At 41.8% G+C, this 24,499-nt stretch overlaps 1 protein-coding gene across 1 annotated transcript in view; it reads right to left on the bottom strand.

The window, feature by feature from the left end:
* Window positions 1-360: 360 nt before the first annotated feature.
* LOC115539381 (E3 ubiquitin/ISG15 ligase TRIM25-like) overlaps window positions 361-24,499 on the bottom strand; it is a 58,413-nt gene continuing 34,274 nt past the window's right edge. Inside the window, exons 4-5 of the mRNA XM_030350404.1 lie at window positions 4,321-4,431; window positions 361-388 (exon numbers count right to left, since the gene is read on the bottom strand). Of these exons, the coding sequence (XP_030206264.1) occupies window positions 361-388; window positions 4,321-4,431 (139 nt within the window). The remainder of the gene's footprint in view (window positions 389-4,320; window positions 4,432-24,499) is intronic.

The raw sequence follows: 24,499 nt of genomic DNA, 5'->3' as shown, positions 1-24,499 counted from the left end.
GTGGGGGGGCGGGGGCTGGGATGGGGATCAGATGGGGGAGGGGGGTTAGGGTCAGGGGTGGGAGGGGTTATGTTTAGGATCAGGGGGGGACCCGGGTTAGGTTTAGGGTCAGGTGAGGGAGGAGGTTAGGGTTAGGATAAGGGGTGGGAGAGGTTATGTTTAGGGCCAGAGGGGGTGGGGTTAGGGTGAGGGCTAGGTAAGGGAGGGGGTTGGGGTTAGGGTGGGAGGTGGGAGGGGTTAGGTTTAGGACCAGGGGGGGCGGGGTTAGGGTAAGGGCCAGGTGAGGGAGGGGGTTGGGGTTAGGGTGGGGGGTGGGAGGGGTTATGTTTAGGACCAGGGGGGGCGGGGTTAAGGTCAGGGTCAGGTGAGGGAGAGGTTAGGATGGGGGCTAGGGGAAGAGGATAAAAACCATGATGAGGGCCCGGTCTGTGGTGGAGGCAGAAGGGGGGCGGGGCCAGGTAGGCTTGTGACGGCCCCGCTAACCCCGCCCACGGGCAGATTGGATTATTGGTGTTCTCCTTGTCTCTGCTCAGGGGCGTGTGATTGGCTGGAGGATAAAAGGCTATACGGATCCAACATGGGGGGCTCTCTCCTCCTTGTGGGTTTTGGCTTCTGCTGTGTTTAGTAGAATGCTCCTATACTGATCCACACCACATCTTGAGTTCTTCCATTACACTGACTTACACCACACTTATATAAGGTTAATGATCTGGCAGCCGTTGGCAGCCGTTGTTGTCTAGTTGTTTAATAAATGTCCTTATTATGATTGAAATTTGCGTGGTCTCCCCTTCTATGTGGCGTACCTAGAGCCAGTACGTTACAGTTTTGAAATACCCAAGAAAACCTTGACCCGCGCCTTTCAGGTTTACACCCGCGAATCCGTTTTTAAAACAACCCGTGAAGCTCGCAACCCTGCATCACCGTCACCTTCGCCGTACTGGCACTGATGGGAAGTTGTCAAATAATTATAATTCATGTATTGTAGGCTATATAACAAGGAATTTATGTATTTTATAACCTTGTTGGTTGTTCAATAAAACGTATTCCCGGCCAAGATACGTGTTTCAGACTAAATACGTTAAATGAAACGTTCCCCGAAAGGGAAATATGCCTTAATGACAATAATGTGCTACACGTTGACATTCAACATATCTGGGATACGTTTCAAGCAAACATAATCCTAGAAGTAAATAAATGGCAAAAAATAGGCTGAGACCGAACGTATTTGCGATACGTTCAATAAAACGTAATCACAGACAAAATAATTTTTTTGCCAAACGTAATTGAGAATGCAGAATAGTTCTCTGGGAACGTAATTTTGATGAGACAGGGTTGATCAGTTTGAACCGACTTATCTTCAACTGGATCAACCTCCGCAGTAGCCATGAGTCATTAGCACGTCGTCGCCATTTGTGTGTAAGGTAATGACATAATTAGACAGAGAGAGCAGGAGGAGGAGGAGGAGGAAGAGGAAGAGGAAGAGGAGGAGGAGGAGGAGGAGGAGGAGGAGGAGGTGGAGGAGGAGGTAGAGGAGGAGGAGGAGGAGGAGCAGCAGGAGGTAGAGGAGGAGGAGGAGGAGGAGGGGAGGAGGGGGAGGAGGAGGAGGAGGAGCAGGAGGAGGAAGAAGGGCAGGAGGAGGAGGAGGAGCAGGAGGAGGAAGAAGGGCAGGAGGAGGAGGAGGAGGAGGAGGAGGAGGAGGAGGAGGAGGAGGAGGAGGAGGAGGAGGAGGAGGTGGGGCAGGAGGAGGAGGAGGAGCAGGAGGAAGAGGTGGGGCAGGAGGAGGAGGAGCAGGAGGAGCAGGAGGAGCAGGAAGAGGAGGAAGAGGAGGAGGTGGAGGCGAGGAGGAGGAGGAAGAGGAGGAGGAGGAGGAGGAGGAGGAGCAGGAGGAGGAGGAGGAAGAGGAGGAGGAGGAGGAGGAGGAGCAGGAGGAGGAGGAGGAAGAGGAGGAGGAGGAGCAGAATATAAATATTGCATCGACACAATCGTAGCAGAATAGGAACCAATGCATATTTGTCTATCCAATGAGCTCCAATGGGTTAAACTCACAATCCCACAGAGTCGTACTGTACACCTATAGTTGATACTGCAACATTGTTGGAGTTCTGAAAATACACCAATGTTACCTATTTTGGCAAAACTCACAGTGCAGTACAATGAAAAACCTTACGGTAAGAATATGTTTAGACTGTCTTTCGGGGGATGTAATGATGAAATCAGTGCACAAGTACAAAAAGGTAACAAAGCAAATATTTATTGGTTACTGTAATACAGTAAATGTTCAGCTGAACTGACTGCAAAAAAAGCTTTTTGTAGGCCAATAAAAAATATAAAGAAGAATATAAATGAGGTGAAACAGATGTACATGTACATCAGTCTGTACAGTGAGTGAGACCAATTGGTAATTGGGCGTGGCGTTCTGAAGGCCAGTGGTCTCCAGGTGAACCAAGTGGGCTCAATGAGGAGATTTGTGCTTCGAGTTTGGCAAAAATGTGATTTAGAATTTCTTTATGCGTGAAAACAATGGAATAGAGTCTTGTAGTTGAATCATGAGCTTCAAGTTTTCAGAATTGTGTGCATAGTTCCATCTTTTGTGTGTTTCGAGGAAAACGGTAAGACCTGGGACAACCGGGGAGCAGTGATTACCCCCCCTCAGCCTCACCCCCCTCCCCCGCCCCCCTTCCCCCGCCCTCAGACCCCCACCAAACCTCACCCCCCCCATCCCCCTTACCCCCCGTCAACCTCATCCCCCTCCCCCTCAATCCCCACCCTCCTCTGAACCTCACCCCCCTCACACTCACTCCCCCTCCCTCCCCCAGCCCACCTCACGCACCCTTCTTGTTTGTGTGTGTGTATGTGTGTATGTGTGTATGTGTGTGTGTGTGTTTGTGTGTCTACAACCGACACAGAGATGCTTATGCCGCGTTTCCACTGCAGGGTGCGGAACGGATCGGTTCCGCGCGGGTTGCGTTTCCACCGCCAAAAGTGGGCGTGACCCGGACTTAGCTGTACCCGTTTAGGCCTCGTTTTCAGTACTCCACCGTTGGGGTACTGAAAACGAGACGAGACGCCTGAAAGGGTCCCGGGAAATTCTAGCTAAATACCCCCTCCGTTGATTGGTCGACAGAATCATCACTTCCGGGCGATGTGGGGATAAAAACAAACAAACAGTAGCCTCGAGGTATTATTCTTTACAATTAACATGTCACGTAAAACGCTTGCTTGGGCGAACAAGGAAGTGGAGACGTTCGTCTCCATTCTTGGGGAGGAAGACGTTGTTTACGATGTTTACGTAGCTGCCGCGGCGATCGACATCCGGCCTACCACAAAGGGTACTGTCGGCGGTGGAAACGCAACCTCGGAACTGAGCTGGGCTATACCGCCCCCTCCCTACCGGACTGAGGCGAACCGAACCGTACCGCACCCTGCAGTGGAAACGCGGCATTAGTCACCCTCCCTCCATGACACCCCCCCATCAGCCCCCTCCTTCACCCTTCCCCCCCGCACCCCCACCCCATCACCCTCACCCCTCCTCATCACCCCCCCTCACCCTCCCTCCATCACACCCCCACCCCATCACCCTCACCCCCCCTCGTCGCCCCCCTCATCCTCCCTCCATCACACCCCCCCCCTCACCCCCACCCGATCACCCTCACCCCCCCCTCGTCACCCCCCTCACCCTCCCAGCCCACCCTTCATGTGTGTGTGTGTGTGTGTGTGTGTGAGTGTGTGTGTGTGTGTGTGTCCAACCGTCACAGAGACGCTGAGGCGGTCAACAGGTGGTCACCCTCCCCCAGCCCCAGAGTCCAATCAGACCCAGCCCAGGTGTGCAGCCTCAGCAAGTCACTCATAAGATGGAATAACAGTAATTCACATTCTGAAAGACTTTCTATTTATTTATTTTCATTTCTATAAAAAAACTTTTTTAAAACCTGTCTTTTCCTGTGTTTTAGTGACATCAGAAGTGGGCGTGTCCTCCGATATGTGCTCTGGATAGATCAGTCTACCAGCCTACCCAGCGGACTGTAGGAAACGCTGCTCATCTATCCGTTACACATCTAGGGGGACACGCCCACCTGTGACGAGAGAGAGAGAGCGAGAGAGAGAGAGAGAGAGAGAGCGAGAGAGCGAGAGAGAGAGAGAGAGAGAGAGAGAATTAGGAGCCTTTCCCCAATACTTTTATGGCCTCTTAAGTGATACTTCCCAGGCAGGGGCCGCCTGACAACTCCAAACACACACACACACACACACACACACACACACACACACACACACACACACACACACACACACACACACACACACACACACACACACACACACCTGTCTCTGGACGTGGAGGAGCTGACGGGCGAGGTCACGACAGAGCCTCCGTCGTGAGGGACCGTGAAGAAGCGTGACTTCTTCAGGTCCACCTTTTCTGAGAGGGACAGCCTGTGTGGGGGGTTGGGCACACACACACACACACACACATACACGTTTACCATACCAACAGGGGACTATCGGTTTTCATCGACCAAGTGTGGACCTCTATTTCTGGTCATTTAAAAAATACAAAAACATAATACAGAGTTTAGTTTTAAGTTATTTTGTCATAATATAACTTCAAATGTGGTTTTTTTATTTATTTTAAAGAAGTTGCCAAGAGGGGACTTGAATACTTAAGCGATATTTACATATCAAAGAGGGGACTCCATTCACTGCAGCAAGGGAGCTGTCTGTGCCTATTGTTTCACTCAATGAGTGTTTGCCAACTGCAACTGTTGCTTCTGTCAGTGCGTTTACATGGGAAAATATAAAAGATGGTCCCCATTTGGATTGTAAAACATGACATGACAAGTCCCCTGTTAAATGGTATGGAGCGACCCTCACACTCCTGCATGGATCTATTCATGTGTGGAAAAGAATAAATGTAATCCTCATCAATAATCAGAAACATCTTTTAAGATATATTTAGAAGGGTTAAAAGATGTGCGTTTAATTTGCAATTTGCAAGATAAATATGGACAATAATGCGATTAATCATTAATTATTTTTATTGATTGACAGCCCTAGTTAGCCCTGTTATCTATACGTCTTTTTTTTCACGAAAAAAAGTCTCTTATGAACTATGGAAGAACTGTCTAAAGGCTCTATGGCAAATTATTTATTTTTTACTATAGAGAAAGCAGTTAACAATTTTTTTCTAACCTAATGAATACATAAATGCTGGAGTGTAAGTGTCGCTCCATACCATTGAACAGGGGACCAGTGTCATTTTGTACAGGCAAAGAGGGGACTTCTGTCATTCTGTACAATCCAAGTGGGGACCATTTTTTCTGTTTGACGGCACAAAGTTAAAAACAAAATTCTACACATCAAACTTTCTTTGATGGTCTGTATACTATTGTGCAGGTTCTGACATATGCTGTAGGTAACTCCATCAAAAAGACAGATGATAGTTTTAAGGCGGTTCAAGTGCAGGGAACAGCGATTGTTGATTGATTGAAACGTGATAAATTGTGGTAGTTAAAACTGAAGTCATGTTATTGTGGAAAAATATAATCTAGAAAAAACTGTCCCATACATAAATTCACATTCAAAGAACAGACAAACTTTGTGCTCTAAAATATAAAAGATGGTCCCCACTTGGATTGTAAAACACGACAGAAGTCCCCTGTTAAATGGTACGGGGCGACCCTCACACTCCTGCATGTATCTATTCATGAAGTGTGGAAAAGAAAAAATGGAATCCTCATCAATAATCTATGATCATCTTTTAAGATATATTTAGAAGGGTTAAAAAATTTGCGATTAATTTGCAATTTGCAAGTTAAATATGGACAATAATGCGATTAATCACGATTAAATATTTTAATTAATTGACAGCCCTAGTTAGCCCTGTTATATAAACGTTTTTTATCTCATGACAAAATGTCTCTTTTGAACTATGGAAGAACTGTCTAAACTGTCCAAATTATTATTTTTTTTGCGATAGAGAAAGCAGTCAACCATTTTTTTCCAACCCATATGTATACATAAATGCTGGAGTGTAAGTGTCGCTCCATACCTTTTAACAGGGGACCAGTGTCATTTTGTACAGGCAAAGAGGGGACTTCTGTCATTCTGTACATTCCAAGTGGGGACCATCTTTTCTGTTTACAGTTTTTCTCAGTCGCTTTGGTACATTTCTCAGATCAGAAATGAAATTTGAAAAGCAGCAAGTGCATTTCTCAAAACAATGCGTTCAAATAGCAAAACACCATGGATTACCTGCAAAAGCCAGTCTCTTGCTCAAAATCCTTAGTTCATCTCTCAAAAGTAAATATCTGTTTCAATGAACATGTCAGTGCCATCAGAATGACAAGTCCTTGCGTCATTGTCTACATATAAGACTGTCAAATTGCTTAGTCATGTTGTCAATATAACAGTGTACTCTTGAGGGATAATCTGATGTAAACTATGGCTAAAGTTTTGAAGACAATTATTGTAAATTGTAAGTTACACCTTAGTGTATGTGGGAGATTGATTGCAAGAGACTGGAAAAGATTCACATTTACGCTTTGACTGTTTGTACTGCAATTTGTTGACAGACCATGTCATTGCTAGAAATGTGAACATAGGAAAATCTCCTTGGGGAAAACTGTACATGCATTGCTGTCGGAATTACAGTGCAGTCATCATACAACTCCTGACGTTCCTGTCTGTTGGGCCACAAATTCTCAGACAATTTACTGTAACATTGTGTTGTGCTCCAGCTATATATATACTTGCCAGTTCATGGTTCAGGAGATGCACCTTTGAGCTATTGGTTGATCGTTGGTTGAACTAACACTTCACACATTTCCCTTCTTTAGAGAAAGGCAAGATTCAACTGGTAGCAATTGACCAATTCAGGATAGATTTAGAAAAAAGAACAAAAAAAAGAGTCTAAGGCCAGTGTATAGAAATATGCTTGACATATTATGACAACTTGTTCAACCATTTTGCATGTAAAGACTTATGCAATGAACTAATACCTAAATGTTGTGGGGGTGAGACTCTTCTATAGAGACCATTACAATACATTTTGATCAACATGACATAAGCAATTGATAATGTAGGAAAGAGCAGAGAATTGCACATAATCATGTGCATGGATGTACCAAAGCATACGCAACGTGTTCAAATAAATGAGAAACTGTTTTTTTCATGTGCACAAGTGACACACTGATGTGAAAATTGAACAGGTAGTTTTGAGAATTTCAATTCTGATCTGAGAAATGAACCAAAGCGACTGAGAAAAACTGTAACAGCACAAATTTAAAAACAAAATTCTACACATTACAGTTTTTCTCAGTCGCTTTGGTACATTTCTCAGATCAGAAATGAAATTTGCAAAGCAGTAAGTGCATTTCTCAAAACAATGCGTTCAAATAGCAAAACACCATGGATTACCTGCAAAAGCCAGTCTCTTGCTCAAAATCCTTAGCTCATCTCTCAAAAGTTCAATGAACATGTCAGTGCCATCAGAATGACAAGTCCTTGCGTCATTGTCTACGGATAAGACAGTCAAATTGCTTAGTCATGTTGTCAATATAACAGTGTACTCTTGAGGGATAATCTGATGTAAACTATGCCTAAAGTTTTGAAGACAATTATTGTAAATTGTAAGTTACACCTTAGTGTATGTGGGAGATTGATTGCAAGAGACTGGACAAGATTCACATTTACGCTTTGACTGTTTGTACTGCAATTTGTTGACAGACCATGTCATTGCTAGAAATGTGAACATAGGAAAATCTCCTTAGGGAAAACTGTACATGCATTGCTGTCGGAATTATAGTGCAGTCATCCTACAACTCCTGACGTTCCTGTGTGTTGGGCCACAAATTCTCAGACAATTTACTGTAACATTGTGTTGTGCTCCAGCTATATACTTGCCAGTTCATTGTTCAGGAGATGCACCTTTGAGCTATTGGTTGATCGTTGGTTGAACTAACACTTCACACATTTCCCTTCTTTAGAGAAAGGCAAGATTCAACTGGTAGCAATTGACCAATTCAGGATAGATTTAGAAAAAAGAACAAAAAAAAGAGTCTAAGGCCAGTGTATAGAAATGTATAGAAATATGCTTGACATATTATGACAACTTGTTCAACCATTTTGCATGCAAAGACTTATGCAATAAACTAATACCTAAATGTTGTGGGGGTGAGACTCTTCCATAGAGACCATTACAATACATTTTGATCAACATGACATAAGCAATTGATAATGTAGGAAAGAGCAGAGAATTGTACATAATCATGTGCATGGATGTACCAAAGCATTCGCAACGTTTTCAAATAAATGTTTAAGGGTGTTTTAATAAATGTTTTTTTCATGTGCACAAGTGACACACTGATGTGAAAATTGAACAGGTAGTTTTGAGAATTTCAATTCTGATCTGAGAAATTAACCAAAGCGACTGAGAAAAACTGTAAACTTTCTTGAATGGTCTGTATACTATTGTGCAGGTTCCGACATATGCTGTAGATAACTCCGTCAAAAAGACAGGTGATAGCTTTAAGGATGTTCAAGTGCAGGGAACAGCGATTGTTGCTTGATTGAACCGTGATAAATTGTGGTAGTTAAAACTGAAGTCATGATATTGTGGAAAAATATAATTTAGAAAAGCTTTTAGAGCGGAAAAAACATAAGTTCACATTCAAAGAACAGACAAACATCGGCTCTAAAATATGAAAAGATGGTCCCCACTTGGATTGTACAACATGACAGAAGTCCCCTGTTAAATGGTATGGGGCGACCCTCACACTCCTGCATGGATCCATTCATGAAGTGTGGAAAAGAATAAATGTAATCCTCATCAATAATCAATAATCATCTTTTAAGATATATTTAGAATGGTTAAAAAATGTGCAATTAATTGGCAATTTGCAAGTTAAATATGGACAATAATGCGATTAATCACGATAAAATATTTTAATTGATTGACAGCCCTAGTTAGCCCTGTTATGTATACATTTTTTTTTCTCAGGACAAAATGTCTCTTATGAACTATGGAGGAACTGTGTGAAGGCTCTATGGCAAATTACTTATTTTTTACTATAGAGAAAGCAGTTAACAATTTTTTTCTACCCTAATGAATACATAAATGCTGGAGTGTAAGTGTCGCTCCATACCATTTAACAGGGGACCAGTTTCATTTTGTACAGGCAAAGAGGGGACTTCTGTCATTCTGTACAATCCAAGTGGGGACCATCTTTTCTGTTTAACAGCACAAAATTAAAAACAAAATTCAACACATCAAACTTTCTTTGGTCTTTATACTATTGTGCAGGTTCTGACATATGCTGTAGGTAACTCCATCAAAAAGACAGATGATAACTTTAAGGCGGTTCAAGTGCAGGGAACAGCGATTGTTGATGGATTGAACCGTGATAAATTGACTGTTTATCAAGCACTCCTTCACACGACTGTTGTGAAGGAGTGCTTGAACGCCGCTGCCGAGACGTTATTTGAAGGTAAACAAAGGGATGAATTGTGTGAAAAAAATAAAGCAAATCCCAATGTGAGCTGCAACGACAACCAGAAAATCCGAAATGTTATCAGATGACGCACTGTCACAGCTTCATGCGGCTGTTCAGAGTGCCCCATCCTTGGTTTATGTGCGATTGGTTTATGTGCGATTGTTTCATCAAGACAAGAAAGATCTGTGAGGACCTGTTGGGTCTAACACCACTTGAGACACTGTTTTGCTTACTTGAAATGAAGGCCTAATGCTCTTTTTGTGTTTATTTGAAATGAAGGCCTGGTGTTCCTGTTCTGCTTACTTCACATGTAGGCCTTATGCACTTTTTATGTTTACTTGAATTGCAGGCCTAATGTACCTGTTTTGTTTACTTTAAATGTTAATATGCGTTACTTTGACTTAGTCGTTTTTCATGGTTAAAAGTAAGCTATTTGGAAATTGAAAATAAATACATCTGAAAATATAAGGTAATATGCCGTGTTGATTGTATTTGACAAAAGAAGGCTATTAGGACGTGGTAGGTTCGGACCTTTCTTAGAAGGAATTTTTAGTAACTGGACCTTGTTCAATTTTAATTGAAGACCCCTGGCCTAGTGTGAGTGCAGGCCAGAGAACAATGGGGCCAGTTGAGACAGTTAGGTGTGAAAACTGCCAACGGCGTTGGTGTGAGTGCACCCTAAGTAGCATAAAGTATGTAAATACATTCCACATCCCCCCCCCCCCTCCCTAAAGCAGTATATAATGTGGCGATTTGAAACAAAATGGTATTGTAACAAAATCCTACTGTATCTCTATAGTTAAATTAGTATTTTATTATGATCAGAGCAATTTATTCGAATTCAAAATAATAAACCTGCTAGTTTGATAGTATCTAGATAGTATCTCAGGCAGGGGCGTAGGAACGTGTTTAACATTGGAGGGGACACATATCGGAAACCTGACAGATTCATTGATGGTTCGAAGAGAAATATGTCATAAATGAACTACACTGCAAAACATTCACAAATGTATTTTATTATTCTAAAAATATACATTTGTAAAGGAAAACACATTTTGAATGGCAGTATTGAACTGATACATATCAAATCAATTATTTAATTGCAGGCCTTATCATACAGTTTTGTAGACTGATAAATAACATGTGAAAAATATTGATCTAAATTTGAATTCGTATTTTCTGAATACCTTTTCTTTTCTTAGTTGTAGCCTATCTTATGCCTCAATGAACACACAGGCAAAGGTTAAGGTTAAAGGGAAAAACAGCATCAATAATTTTAACATATACACCAACGGTTCTATCAACATCCTTTCTGTACCGACAGCGATATATTGATGCACTTCTTATGACAAATGTACTTATTGTAAGTAGCTTTGGATAAAAGCGGCTGCTAAATGCCCTAAATGTAAACGTAAATGTAACTTGTTTTTAATCTCGAGTAGGCCTATGTGATATTATTCGAACATTTCCACTAACTGATTGGTGTGTGAAGGCAAACGAAAACGACATTAGAATGGATGTAATGAACTGATAAATGTAAATTAGTGTGTAGAACTGATACAAATAAAAGCTAGATAGCACTGTAGTGTAATCCAACAGTGTCAAACGTGCCGTGACACACAAAAGGTTGAAAAACTATGGCCTAGGCAAAAGAGCCAAAATGTTTTCTTCTCCTGTCATTTGCCGCCACGAAATGCTTGCAAATTGACTTCTTGTCAGTAAGTCAAGTCTATCCTGATGGACATGACAGACAGCAACATGGTTGAGTCTGTTTTGAGACATTGTGGACCGGAGCCAGGTTTTGAGCCTGCGGAGGACACTAAAACTTCTCTGCTATTCTACTGCCGTCTTTTCATTTTAACAGCTCTAACCTGTTGCGTTAGCTGCAGACACCCGCATCTCAAACAGTCTGAGCCGTTGATGGGATGCGGCAGCTTATGGCTGTCTTGCGAGACAGCCGTATTCACGCGAGATCACGAGATCACGTGATTAGAGTTGCAGGCTGGCAGCGATCAGCAGCGGTGACAGCGGCGCTTACGTCCCCGATGGAAAGCAGGCAACTATTCTTCTAGGCAGCGATTCGAAGGCGTTTCCAGCCTGAAGTCCTTAGCCTGAACTTCCAACCGCCCCCAACCCTACGCGCTGCCATACATGTGGCAGGTGACAAGACGCTGTATTGCGCTTTCAAAATAAAAGCGAGTAAAATATAAAAAAAATCAGCCTGTCCTCCTAGAAAATACGACGGCATAGGTCGTTTGTACCGCCCCAAATTACGACCCACTGGAGCGTATTTAGCGCCTCTAGCGGTCATGCAAATAACGACATTCTGAAGTCTCGGGGCCGCTCGTGGACGCTCGTGGTTGCTCGGGACGCGCGTAGCCATATTCATCGTTATTATCTGAATGGGAAATGCAATATTTTAGGACAGATACACAATTAAACGAGTTTCTAATGACATTTCTAGCGAGAAATTTACATTTTCCTTGCATAATCTTCAGTCAGTGAATGTGTATGATCTTTATTATCTGAATGGGAAATGCAATATTTTAGGATCGATTCAGCGTTAAACGTGTTTCTAATAACATTTCTAGCAAGAAATATACTTTTTACTTGCATAATCTTCATTCAGTGATTGTGTCTGATCTTTAGTTTTAAAGTTATTAGGAAGATTTAATCGTCTCGCTCGCATGTTTCAACGACGTCAGGTTGGGGACGCTGCTTTCGCTAAACTAGGAGCTCACGTGTTTCCTGCGTTTGTGTTATTAAACCGTTACTTTATGTAACTTTTAATGATATTGTAATAACCACAGGCGAGGTATTGAGCGAAGTAAGCTTGATAGCAGGTTTATTGGATTCCACAATCGGACAGGCAGGCACAGCTCCACCGGAAAACTACAACAACCAAAACTCCCGCCCGGAAGGAAACCCCCGGAACCCCCTCTCAGAAGGCCCGCACCTTCCTCCCAAACCCTGTGACGCTAAAATATCATCTTGTTAGAAACCCGTTTATCTGAGAGCCAACCCAGTAGCCAAAAGCATACGTTGACAGTGTACGTTTTCGTGAACACTGGATTACGTCGCATTTCAACATAAAATAGCGTGCTAAGCACACACACACACACACGCACACACGCACACACGCACACACGCACGCACGCACACACGCACACACAATGCATTTCGCTGCTAAAACAACAACTTGGGCTGCTTCTCGGACATTTTGGGTGGATTTTGAACGGTATGTGGGCAGGACGTTTTTTGCAGGCAGGACCTGGCAACCCTGCGCTGTTGCCCGAGGTGAAGAAATGCTCCGGAGCAGATCTGGATCCACCATGGCCAAAATAATTGTCATGAATAGCATGAATAGATTCATGCATTATCATTCAACTTGAACATGTGTTTTTACAGTATATAGTGGTGGAGGGATGACGTATGTTGGCAAACCCGGAAGTGAGCGTCGACCTGGGTTTCCCTTGACAAAAAGCCAACGGGTTTTTCCATTGGATTTTGGATTATTGCAGAAAAATTAGCATCTTTGAAGCACCTCCACAAAAACTGAAAAAGAAAAATAATAATAATAATAATAATAATAATAACTGTGCCCCAAAGAACGAAATGTAAACCAATGCATTCTGAATGGGAGTGTTTCTCAGATTTGTCCATGCTACACAGAACGAAATGTAAACCCATACAAATAAAGACTTCATGGTCATAATAATTAAAATATCATTAAGCTACTACTGAGTGTGTAGGGAGGTATTCTATTTTTTTCAACGGGGCTGAATCCAGTCACTTGACCGTCATGGTTGCTATGGTGGTTGCTATCGACCGCCCCCTCTAATACTCGTGGCTCTAAAAACCACGCGGCAAAGGAGCTGCCGTCAATTGGGTTGTTTTTTGTCGTAAACTAGGGTCCGATGGTTGAAAAATAGACAGATATTCCAAGGTATCCTTAAAAGGCAGCTTGGATGTGTTTATTTTCTGCAGTTTAGACTTCTTCTATAACTAATTTTTGGAAGCAAAACACCAAGCTCATTGATTTAATGAGGAAGGGTTATTTGAAACAATTTATTCAATAAATATTTGTGAGAGGTCATTCCTTCTCCTGATTTTACTTCCTATTTATGTCTAGGGTAAACCCCTACTGTCCACAAGCATCCCCCCCTCCCCATATGGATTTGGAGAATTGTTGCCACGTCCCAGTGGTGGAGGTATCATATATATATGAAAGAGGGCATTCAATTATAGCCTACTACAATGATCAATTAGGAGGCCGAAGCCCTAAAGGAAGTGATGCAATAGGTGACTGAGTCGACAACATTTAAGTAAGCTGTATAGGGTCTCTTATATATCAAAGGGGGTCTCAAAGGACGCATACGCTTCAACCTGTGGCTCCAGCACTACAGGAAATGACTCAGCAAGTGCTCCATCTCGTTTCAACTCACCCAGCGGCTCGCTTGCAAGATTTTGGCCTGAAGTTCTGTCCAGACCTACACCCTAGCCATCCAACATGCATATCTGAGAATCAGGCCTCTCTTTAATAATGACAAAAAGTTATGAGAGAAACACACATTAACTTTTTGTTATCATAAGCGGCGTGGTGCCGGCTCCTTTTGACCTTTTGACCCCCGACTTCAAAAACGTGGCCACAGGCCAGCTGTGTCTACACACCTTTAGCCACAAATGTACACCTCCATCCCACAAAAAATGGGGACTAGAAACGAACCTCTGTCTTATGTACAATTACTGTACTGTTGGAAGTCACGCCCCTTTGCCGACCTTTTCGAGATAGCTAGGGATGCTAAAATGTTTACACACATTTCCCGGGGCCCCGTGAACGACATATCCGAGATTTGGAGTTCTAGCCCTTAGAGAAAAAAAGTTTTCCCAAATGGAGTGTCATTTGGACAAAGCCCCTCAGAAGTGTAGCCTGCAAGACCTAATGGTTCAGAATGTGGTGGAAAAACAGTTTTTGAGATAGGAAGGTCCTACCGCCCTGAAATTTTAATACCTTATTCTAGGGCCTAACTTGGACCTCCGCTCCGAAACTTGGCCCGGTCGGACCCCGAGGGCAGGAATGGGGGGCCCTTCCTGCCCGAAACTTGGCCCGGTCAGACCCCGAGGGTAGGCCCCCCCTTCCTGCCCTCGGGGTCCGACCGGGCCAAGTTTCGGTGCGGAGGTCCCAGTTAGGCCCTAGAATAAGGTATTAAAATTTCAGGGCGGTAGGACCTTCCTATCTCAAAAACTGTTTTTCCACCACATTCTGAACCATTAGGTCTTGCAGGCTACACTTCTGAGGGGCTTTGTCCAAATGACACTCCATTTGGGAAAACTTTTTTTCTCTAAGGGCTAGAACTCCAAATCTCGGATATGTCGTACACGGGGCCCCGGGAAATGTGTGTAAACATTTTAGCATCCCTAGCTATCTCGAAAAGGTCGGCAAAGGGGCGTGACCTCCAACAGTACAGTAAATGTACGTAAGACAGAGGTTAGTTTCTAGTCCCCATTTTTTGTGGGATGGAGGTGTACATTTGTGGCTAAAGGTGTGTAGACACAGCTGGCCTGTGGCCACGTTTTTGAAGTCGGGGGTCAAAAGGTCAAAAGGAGCCGGCACCACGCCGCTTATGAGATAACAAAAAGTTAATGTGTGTTTCTCTCATAACTTTTTGTCATTATTAAAGAGAGGCCTGATTCTCAGATATGCATGTTGGATGGCTATGGGTGTAGGTCTGGGAAGAACTTCAGGCCAAAATCTTGCAAGCGAGCCGCTGGGTGCAGGTGCAACGAGATGGAGCACTTGCTGAGCCTGGACTTTCATAATCTTCGCTCTGTGAATGTAAAGGATGTTTGGTCGGATGTTACGACGAAGAATCATAATGTGAATGGGAATATTCTATAAATCTCTTGATATCATCTTTCGTCTCATCACTTCTGCTGCAGCCACTTAAAGTCTCACTCCGAGAACCTTAAAATATGAATCAATCCATTAGAAGTATGAAAATATCTTCCCGGTGGTGCAACAGAGCAAACAAGGTGTCCTTTGACATCTACGTTTCGAGACGATTGCAACAGTGCCACACATGATCATATTTGAATATGTTTCGGGGTAGTAATTAGCTGTCGATTTTGGAGGCCTTTATCAATAATGACCAGCTATAGATTTGCTTCCCGGTGGAGATTTTTGACAAATTACATGTTAATTAGCATCTACACGTTAAGCTGAGTCCAATGAGATCAAGCTCGGCCTCTTGCTACACCGAGATCATGTCCTAGACCTAGGTGTACCATGTAAAATACATGTTACCATTAGCTAGAGTGTCGTTCTTGGTGTCATTGGACTCAGCTCAACGTGTAGATGCTAAATAACATGTCATTTTTCACAAATTTCTATCGGGAAGCAAATCAATAGCTGCTCATTATTGATTAAGGCCTCCAATTTCGACAGCTAATTACTACCATTAAACATGTTCGAATATCCTCATGTGCGGCATCGTTGTAATCGCCTGGAAGCGTAGATGTTGAAGGACACCTTGTTTGCCCCGTCACACCTCCGGGAAGATATTTACATGCTTCTGATTGACTAATGAATTGATTCAGCTATTCCCCCAGAAGTCTGGGGTCAAAAGGTCAAAAGGAGCCGGCACCACGCCGCTTATGAGACAAAAGTTAATGTGTATTTCTCTCATAACTTTTTGTCATTATTAAAGAGAGGCCTGATTCTCAGATATGCAGGTTGGATGGCTACGGTGTAGGTCTGGGAAGAACTTCAGGCCAAAATCTTGCAAGCGAGCCGCTGGGTGCAGGTGCAACGAGATGGAGCACTTGCTGAGTCATTTCCTGTAGGGCTGGAGCCACAGGTTGAAGCGTACACACACACACACACACACACACACACACACACACACACACACACACACACACACACACACACACACACACACACACACACACACACACAATGCATTTCGCTGCTAAAACAACAACTTGGGCTGCTTCTAGGACAGGGGGTCCTTTGAGACCCCCTTTGATCTATAAGAGACCTCAAAGTACAGCTTACTTAAATGTTGTCGACCTGCAGTCACCTATTGCATCACTTCCTTTCGGGCTTCGGCCTCCTAATTGATCATTGTAGTATAATTGAATGCCCTCCTTCATATATATGATACCTCCACCACTGGGACGTGGCAACAATTCTCCAAATCCATATGGGGAGGGGGGGGGGGGGGGGGTGATGCTTGTGGACAGTAGGGTTGTACACTAGACATAAATAGGAAGCAAACTCAGGAGAAGGAATGACCTCTCGCAAATATATATTTAATAAATTGTTTCAAATAACCCTGCCTCGTTAAATCATTGAGCTTGGTGTTTTGCTTTCAAAAATAGGTTATAGAAGAAGTCTAAACTGCAGAAAATAAAAACAACCAAGCTGCCTTTTAAGGATACCTTGGAATATCTGTCTATTTTTTAACCATCGGACCCTATTTTACGACAAAAACAACACAATGGACGGCAGCTCCTTTGCCGCGTGGTTTTTAGAGCCATGTAAGGATTAGAGGGGCGGGTCGATAGCAACCACCATAGCAACCATGACGGTCAAGCGACTGGATGCAACCCCGTTGAAAAAAATAGAATACCACCCTACACACTGAGGAGAATAATGATATTTAAATTATTATGACCATGAAGTCTTTATTTGCATGGGTTTACATTTCGTTCTGTGTAGCATGGAAAAATCGGAGAAACACTCCCATTCAGAATGCATTGGTTTACATTTCGTTCTTTGGAGCACAGTTATTTTTATTTATTTATTTATTTTCAGTTTTTGTGGAGGTGCTTCAAAGATGCTAATTTTTCTGCAATAATCCAAAATCCAATGGAAAAACCCGTTGGCTTTTTGTCAAGGGAAACCCAGGTCGACGCTCACTTCCTGGTTGGCCAACATACGTCATCCCTCCACCACTATATACTGTAAAAACACATGTTCAAGTTGAATGATAATGCATGAATCTATTCATGCTATTCATGACAATTATTTTGGCCATGGTGGATCCAGATCTGTTCCAGAGCATTTCTGCACCTCGGGCAACAGCGCAGGGTTGCCAGGTCCTGCCTGCAAAAATCGTCCTGCCCACATACCGTTCCAAATCCACCCAAAATGTCCTAGAAGCAGCCCAAGTTGTTGTTTTAGCAGCGAAATGCATTGTGTGTGTGTGTGTGTGTGTGTGTGTGTGTGTGTGTGTGTGTGTGTGTGTGTGTGTGTGTGTGTGTGTGTGTGTGTGTGTGTGTGTGTGTGTGTGTGTGTGTGTGTGTGCTAACACGCTATTTCATGTTGAAATGCGACTGGGTTGGCTCTCAGATAAACGTGTTTCACGTCACAGGGTTTGGGAGGAAGGGGCGGGCCTTCTGAGAGGGGGTTCCGGGGGTTTCCCTCCGGGCGGGAGTTTTGGTTGTTGTAGTTTTCCGGTGGAGCTGTGCCTGCCTGTCCGATTGTGGAATCCAATAAACCTGCTATCAAGCTTACTTCGCTCAATACCTCGCCTGTGGTTATTACAATATCATTAAAAGTTACATAAAGTAATGGTTTAATAACACAAACACAGGAAACACGTGAGCTGCGAGTAGCGAAAGCAGCGTCCCTCGCAACCTGACGTCGTTGAAACATGCGAGCGAGCCGATTAAATCTTCCTAATAACTATAAAACTAAAGATCAGACACAATCACTGACTGAAGATTATGCAAGTAAAAAGTATATTTCTCGCTAGAAATGTTATTAGAAACACGTTTAACGGTGAATCGATCCTAAAATATTGCATTTCCCATTCAGATAATAAAGATTAATAAAGATCATACACATTCACTGAGTGAAGATTATGCAAGGAAAATGTACATTTCTCGCTAGAAATGTCATTAGAAACACGTTTAATGGTGTATCTGTCCTAAAATATTGCATTTCCCATTCAGATAATAACGATTAATATGGCTACGTAACAATTTCACCAAATGCCCTGTTGGTCATATAGGCATACCTCCCGCGACCTGTAGAGGCGCTTGATACGCTCCAGTGGGTCGTAATCCGTGGCAGTACAAACGACCTATACGGTCGTAAAATTTTGCGGACTTGTTGAAAAAAATATATATATATTTTGCGGTATAATTTTTGGGGGGGACAAATGCGCCTGTCTCGAAAATTGGAGGGGACACGTCCCCTCCGTCCCCCCCGGTTCCTACGCCCTTGATCTCAGGTAACCATCCCCCCATCACAATACGAGACAAGAGCAACAACCCTCCCCCATCTCTCACTTCTCAGGGGCCACTCACACTAGGGCCGTTTGCCTGTTCCTTGCTGCAGGAAGATTCAGCAAGATTCCCCCCCTTCCCCCCCCCCCCCCCCCCCGCTGGCCCGTGGTCACACTGCTCCCAAAGGCCGTGGCCTGGGCACGATTGCTCCTTCATACGTATTTATCGTAATACGATAAATACGTCATCACCAAGCGTGGTGTCCAGCTGCGATGAGTGCTGTCGTCGGCCCAAATTTCAAGTAAACACTCGACTTCACTATCGCACCAACGTAAACCCACTCGTGAACCCCTTGCCGCCATTGTTTAAAATGATTGTTGTGGGGAAGAAGGGCATGGACCTATAAAGAAAGAAGAGTCTCGCAAGGACTACGTCATCTAGCTCACGTTGGTATGAACAAAGAAGAGCGCTTTTGGAATCTCAATTACGCATCATGCTTTAGCGCATCACTTTATAGACCTAAGGCCTATAGATAGACTGTAAAAGTAGTCAGGAATCGAATATTTCCCTCGTAGTTTAGTTCTGCTCGTATAACATGAGGCCGACTATTTCGTAATTCTGTTGAATTGTTTAAGTTTTCAACAATATTTCGACATCGCAACAGACTGGCTGGGCTTATTATACGGAACATGCATTCAAATTTAGGCTACTACGAGATAATAACTAAAATAGTCTACCGCAAATTCACGGTCATCCGAGGTCAGAAGGTTAACAGCCCTTTAACGCAAATCAGAGCAAGCATCAATATCAACATTTATTTTGCTGCATTTCAAAAACAAAGCCTTTCAGAAGCCTTTAATTTATCAGGCAAACTAACAATATCCTTAAGGGCAGAACATCAAAATAATAACTGGGTAGTTTTGCGCCAACAGGCAGGCTTAAAAGATTGCCAAACATGAAAATAGATAGGCATGGGAAGAAGAGAGAGCATGAGAAGAAAATGTATTAATTCATTTACAGGAGTAATCGGCGGGGTTTGCTCTTGAAAATGTCAATGATTTCATCGAAGTCGAGAGTTACTGTAAGCTGTCTCTCAAATGTCAACAGACAGAGGGACTTAAGGCGAGTTGTAAGCATGGTGCTCCTATTTGCTGTTTTAATTCGGTTGACACTGGAAAAGACGCGTTCAACTAAACAGGATGTCATTGTGTAATCAGAGCTTGAAAGCATGGATATTCGGGAAAACGTCCTCATTGCATATGTCCATCACTTCACGAATACTTTTGAGATGTTCTCCTCTTTTTTCCTTCTCTCTGAGTTGCACAAACACTGCGAGCTCCGACTCTGATATGGTTATCTAGCGCTTTCCTGTATCATTGAGAGAGTTCGCTTTAGTAGCCAAAGTGGTGTCATTTATATCGAGGATGGGGACATCAGGATTGCTGCAGATGACATGAGCCCATAGGTGTCACTGTGGAATCGGTTGTTCAGTTCATTAAGCTGGCAGTCTATTAGCGCGTTGGAAATGTTGCGCAGGTCACTGTCACTCCTCACTCTTGTCGATTTCCCCAACGTGCATGTGAAGATACTTCCCTCAAATCGGCCTGGGAGATTTCTTGAGCGGGAGGGCAAACTGGGTACATCCCAGTTGTTGACATCATGATACTCCATCATCTTATTTGTTGTTGCCAACATGTTTAAGAACGCACAGTCACCTGAGCGCATGTCTGTCAGTTCTTGTTTGAGGTTCTCGATCAAATCAATCGTGTCTGTCACTGATGTGGTGATGGACTGGAGGCTATTAGACGTGAAGTTAAAGGCTATATAATCCCAATGCAAAAAAAGAACTTCACAAGGTCTGTCTTTTTATAATTACTATTCGTAGCGTTGATTAGCAGAGAAATAGTCTGCATAAGACGTTTACGTTGCTTAGCAACCGAATACGCTGGGGTTTATGAATACCTGACATGCGGAGTGATATCAAAGACGTGATTCAGAGGCAAAACACTTCCCTTGACGCTTTCATTCCACAGCATTGAAAAGAACCGTGCAATAAATTAAATATGTAATATATATTATTATTATTATTTTTTTTTTAAGAAAAGTTTTGGGTGGGCCTGTTGAACAGTGGGTGGGCCTGGGTCCGTCAGGCCCACCCATAACGCCGTGCCTGGTGTGAGTGCAGGCCAGAGAACAATGGGGCCAGTTGAGCACGGTTAGGTGTGAGTGCACCCTTAAGTAGCATAAAGTATGTAAATCCATTCCACATCCCCCCCTCCCTAAAAGCGGTATATAATGTGGTGAAGAAATGGTATAGTAACAAAATCCTACTGTATCTCTTTAGTTAAATTAGTATTTTATTATGATCAGAGCAATTTATTAGAATTCAAAAGAATAATCCGCCGTTTGATAGAATCTAGAATAAAACTGGAAGCCGACCTGTCTGCAGTTGCATTGCCAGAGGCAAGCTAGCAACCTTGAAACTCACTGTTGGCCTAACGACCATCGTCAACTCAGGTAACCATCCCCCATCACGATACGAGACGAGAGCAACAACCCTCCCCCGCTCTAAGTTTCTCACTTCTCAGAGGCAGCACTCACCACAATTTAAGCTTAAAGTTAGGATCTGTGAAGCGCATGGTTGCTGGTCACTCAACTGTTCTTAAAAATATGTAGAGAGACATGAATGATTATTTAGCCATCCTCTAGCTGACTGGTCCTTTGCCTTCTGGGTAGCCCTTTATTTAATACAGTTTCATACTTGACAATGGTTAAGCAATCCATTAAAGCTGAGCCCTAAGATTCTGTTACAAAAACATAGTAACATTGAGTATATATAGTTATTTCCTCTTTCATAAAAGCAGGAGTGTGAATGTCGCTCCGTGCTATCTAAGAAGGGACTTGTGTCATTTTGTAATAGCCAATATAAATATATCATAATAACAATCTAAATATATCATATTCTGATTGTTATTATCTCTTAAGAACTATCCATTTTGCTTATTTATTATTTTACTCATCCATGTTGGAGTGTGAATGTCACTCTATGCTATCTAAGAGGGAACTTCTGTCATTATGCATCAGCCAACAGTGGACCCCTGTCATTCCATACAGTACAAGTGTGGACCATTTTCTGTGATGCTAATCAACAATTCAAATGCATTTCTTTAAAAAATAGATTGGGGACTGAAGTACATTGTAAAATGGTAAATTAAGGCTAATTTGGGGATTGAACAATTTCAAAGATCTAGAGCCTTATATTGTATTTTAATTTTATTTGTTTATCATTTTTATTGATACAAATGAATAGATAGGTTTTTGTTAGACTATTCTGTTCCTAAAAACACACTAACAAATCAAGTTTGACAAATTATTATTACATTAGTTGAGATTACTATCTTCCCCTTACAGTATATATAGTTAATTCTTCTTTTCATAAAAGCAGGAGTGTGAATGTCGCTCCATGCTATCTAAGAAGGGACTTGTGTCATTTTGTCCTAGCCAACAGTGGACCCCTGTCATTAGAAAAACTTATGTTATGCAAATCAACAGATAAAATGCATTCCTTTAACCGTAGACTAAGCACACAAGTTTGTAGTTGTAAAGAAATAAAAACCTTATTAAGTGTAGAAATGTGGGTTCATGACAAGCCACAATGACAACATTGTTGGGGCAACTTTACTTGCAAAATAACACAATATATATGTATACATATATATTTGAATATATATATATATATCATATTTAGATTGTTATTACCTCTTAAGAACTATCCATTTAGCTTATTTATTTTTTTACTCATCCATGATGGAGTGTGAATGTCACTCTATGCTATCTAAGAGGGAACTTCTGTCATTATGTATCAGCCAACAGTGGACCCCTGTCATTCCATACAGTACAAGTGTGGACCATTTTCTGTGATGCAAATCAACAATTCAAATGCATTTCTTTAAAAATAGATTGGGGACTGAAGTACATTGTAAAATGGTAAATTAAGGCTAATTTGGGGATTGAACAATTTCAAAGATCTAGAGCCTTATATTGTATTTTAATTTTATTTGTTTATCATTTTTATTGATACAAATGAATAGATAGGTTTTTGTTAGACTATTCTGTTCCTAAAAACACACTAACAAATCAAGTTTGACAAATTATTATTACATTAGTTGAGATTACTATCTTCCCCTTACAGTATATATAGTTAATTCTTCTTTTCATAAAAGCAGGAGTGTGAATGTCACTCCATGCTATCTAAGAAGGGACTTGTGTCATTTTGTCCTAGCCAACAGTGGACCCCTGTCATTAGAAAAACTTATGTTATGCAATTCAACAGATAAAATGCATTCCTTTAACCGTAGACTAAGCACACACGTTTGTAGTTGTAAAGAAATAAAAACCTTATTAAGTTTAGAAATGTGGGTTCATGACAAGCCACAATGACAACATTGTTGGGGCAACTTTACTTGCAAAATAACACAATATATATGTATACATATATATTTGAATATATATATATATATCATATTTAGATTGTTATTACCTCTTAAGAACTATCCATTTAGCTTATTTATTTTTTTACTCATCCATGATGGAGTGTGAATGTCACTCTATGCTATCTAAGAGGGAACTTCTGTCATTATGCATCAGTCAACAGTGGACCCCTGTCATTCCATACAGTACAAGTGTGGACCATTTTCTGTGATGCAAATCAACAATTGAAATGCATTTCTTTAAAAATAGATTGGGGACTGAAGTACATTGTAAAATGGTAAATTAAGGCTAATTTGGGGATTGAACAATTTCAAAGGTCTAGACCCTTATATTGTATTTTAATTTTAATTTGTTTATCATTTTTATTGATACAAATTAATTGTTAGGTTTTTGTTAGACTATTCTATTCCTAAAAACACACTAACAAATCAAGTTTGACAAATTATTATTACATTAGTTGAGATTACTATCTATCCCTTATAGTATATATAGTTATTTCCTCTTTTCATAAAAGCATGAGTGTGAATGTCGCTCCATGCTATCTAAGAAGGGACTTGTGTCATTTTGTAATAGCTAACAGTGGACCCCTGTCATTAGAAAAAGTTATGTTATGCAAATCAACAGATAAAATGCATTCCTTGAACCGTAGACTAAGCACACAAGTTTGTAGTTGTAAAAAAATAAAAACCTTATTAAGTTTAGATATTTGTGTTCATGACAACATTGTTGGGGCAACTTTAATTGCAAAATAACACTATGTATATACATATATATATATCTTATTTTATTTAGATTGTTATTACCTCTTAAGAACTGTCCATTTTGCTTATTTATTATTTTACTCATCCATGATGGAGTGTGAATGTCACTATATGCTATCTAAGAGGGAACTTCTGTCATTATGCATCAGCCAACAGTGGACCCCTGTCATTCCATACAGTACAAGTGTGGACCATTTTCTGTGATGCAAATCAACAATTCAAATGCATTTCTTTAAAAATAGATTGGGGACTGGAGTACATTGTAAAATGGTAAAGTAAGGCTAATTTGGGGATTGAACTATTTCAAAGGTCTAGACCCTTATATTGTATTTGTTTATCATTTTAATTGATACAAATGAATAGATAGGTTTTTTGTTAGACAATTCCCTTCCTAAAAACACACTAACAATTCAAGTTTGACAAATTATTATTACATTAGCTGAGATTACTATCTTTCCCTTACAGTATATATAGTTATTACCTCTTTTCATAAAAGGAGTGTGAATGTCGCTCCATGCTATC

Source organism: Gadus morhua, unplaced genomic scaffold (genome assembly GCF_902167405.1).
Source record: "Gadus morhua unplaced genomic scaffold, gadMor3.0, whole genome shotgun sequence".
Lineage (NCBI taxonomy): Eukaryota > Metazoa > Chordata > Actinopteri > Gadiformes > Gadidae > Gadus > Gadus morhua.
Note: the sequence above shows the minus strand (reverse complement) of the source record. Positions and strands in the feature narration are given on the sequence as shown.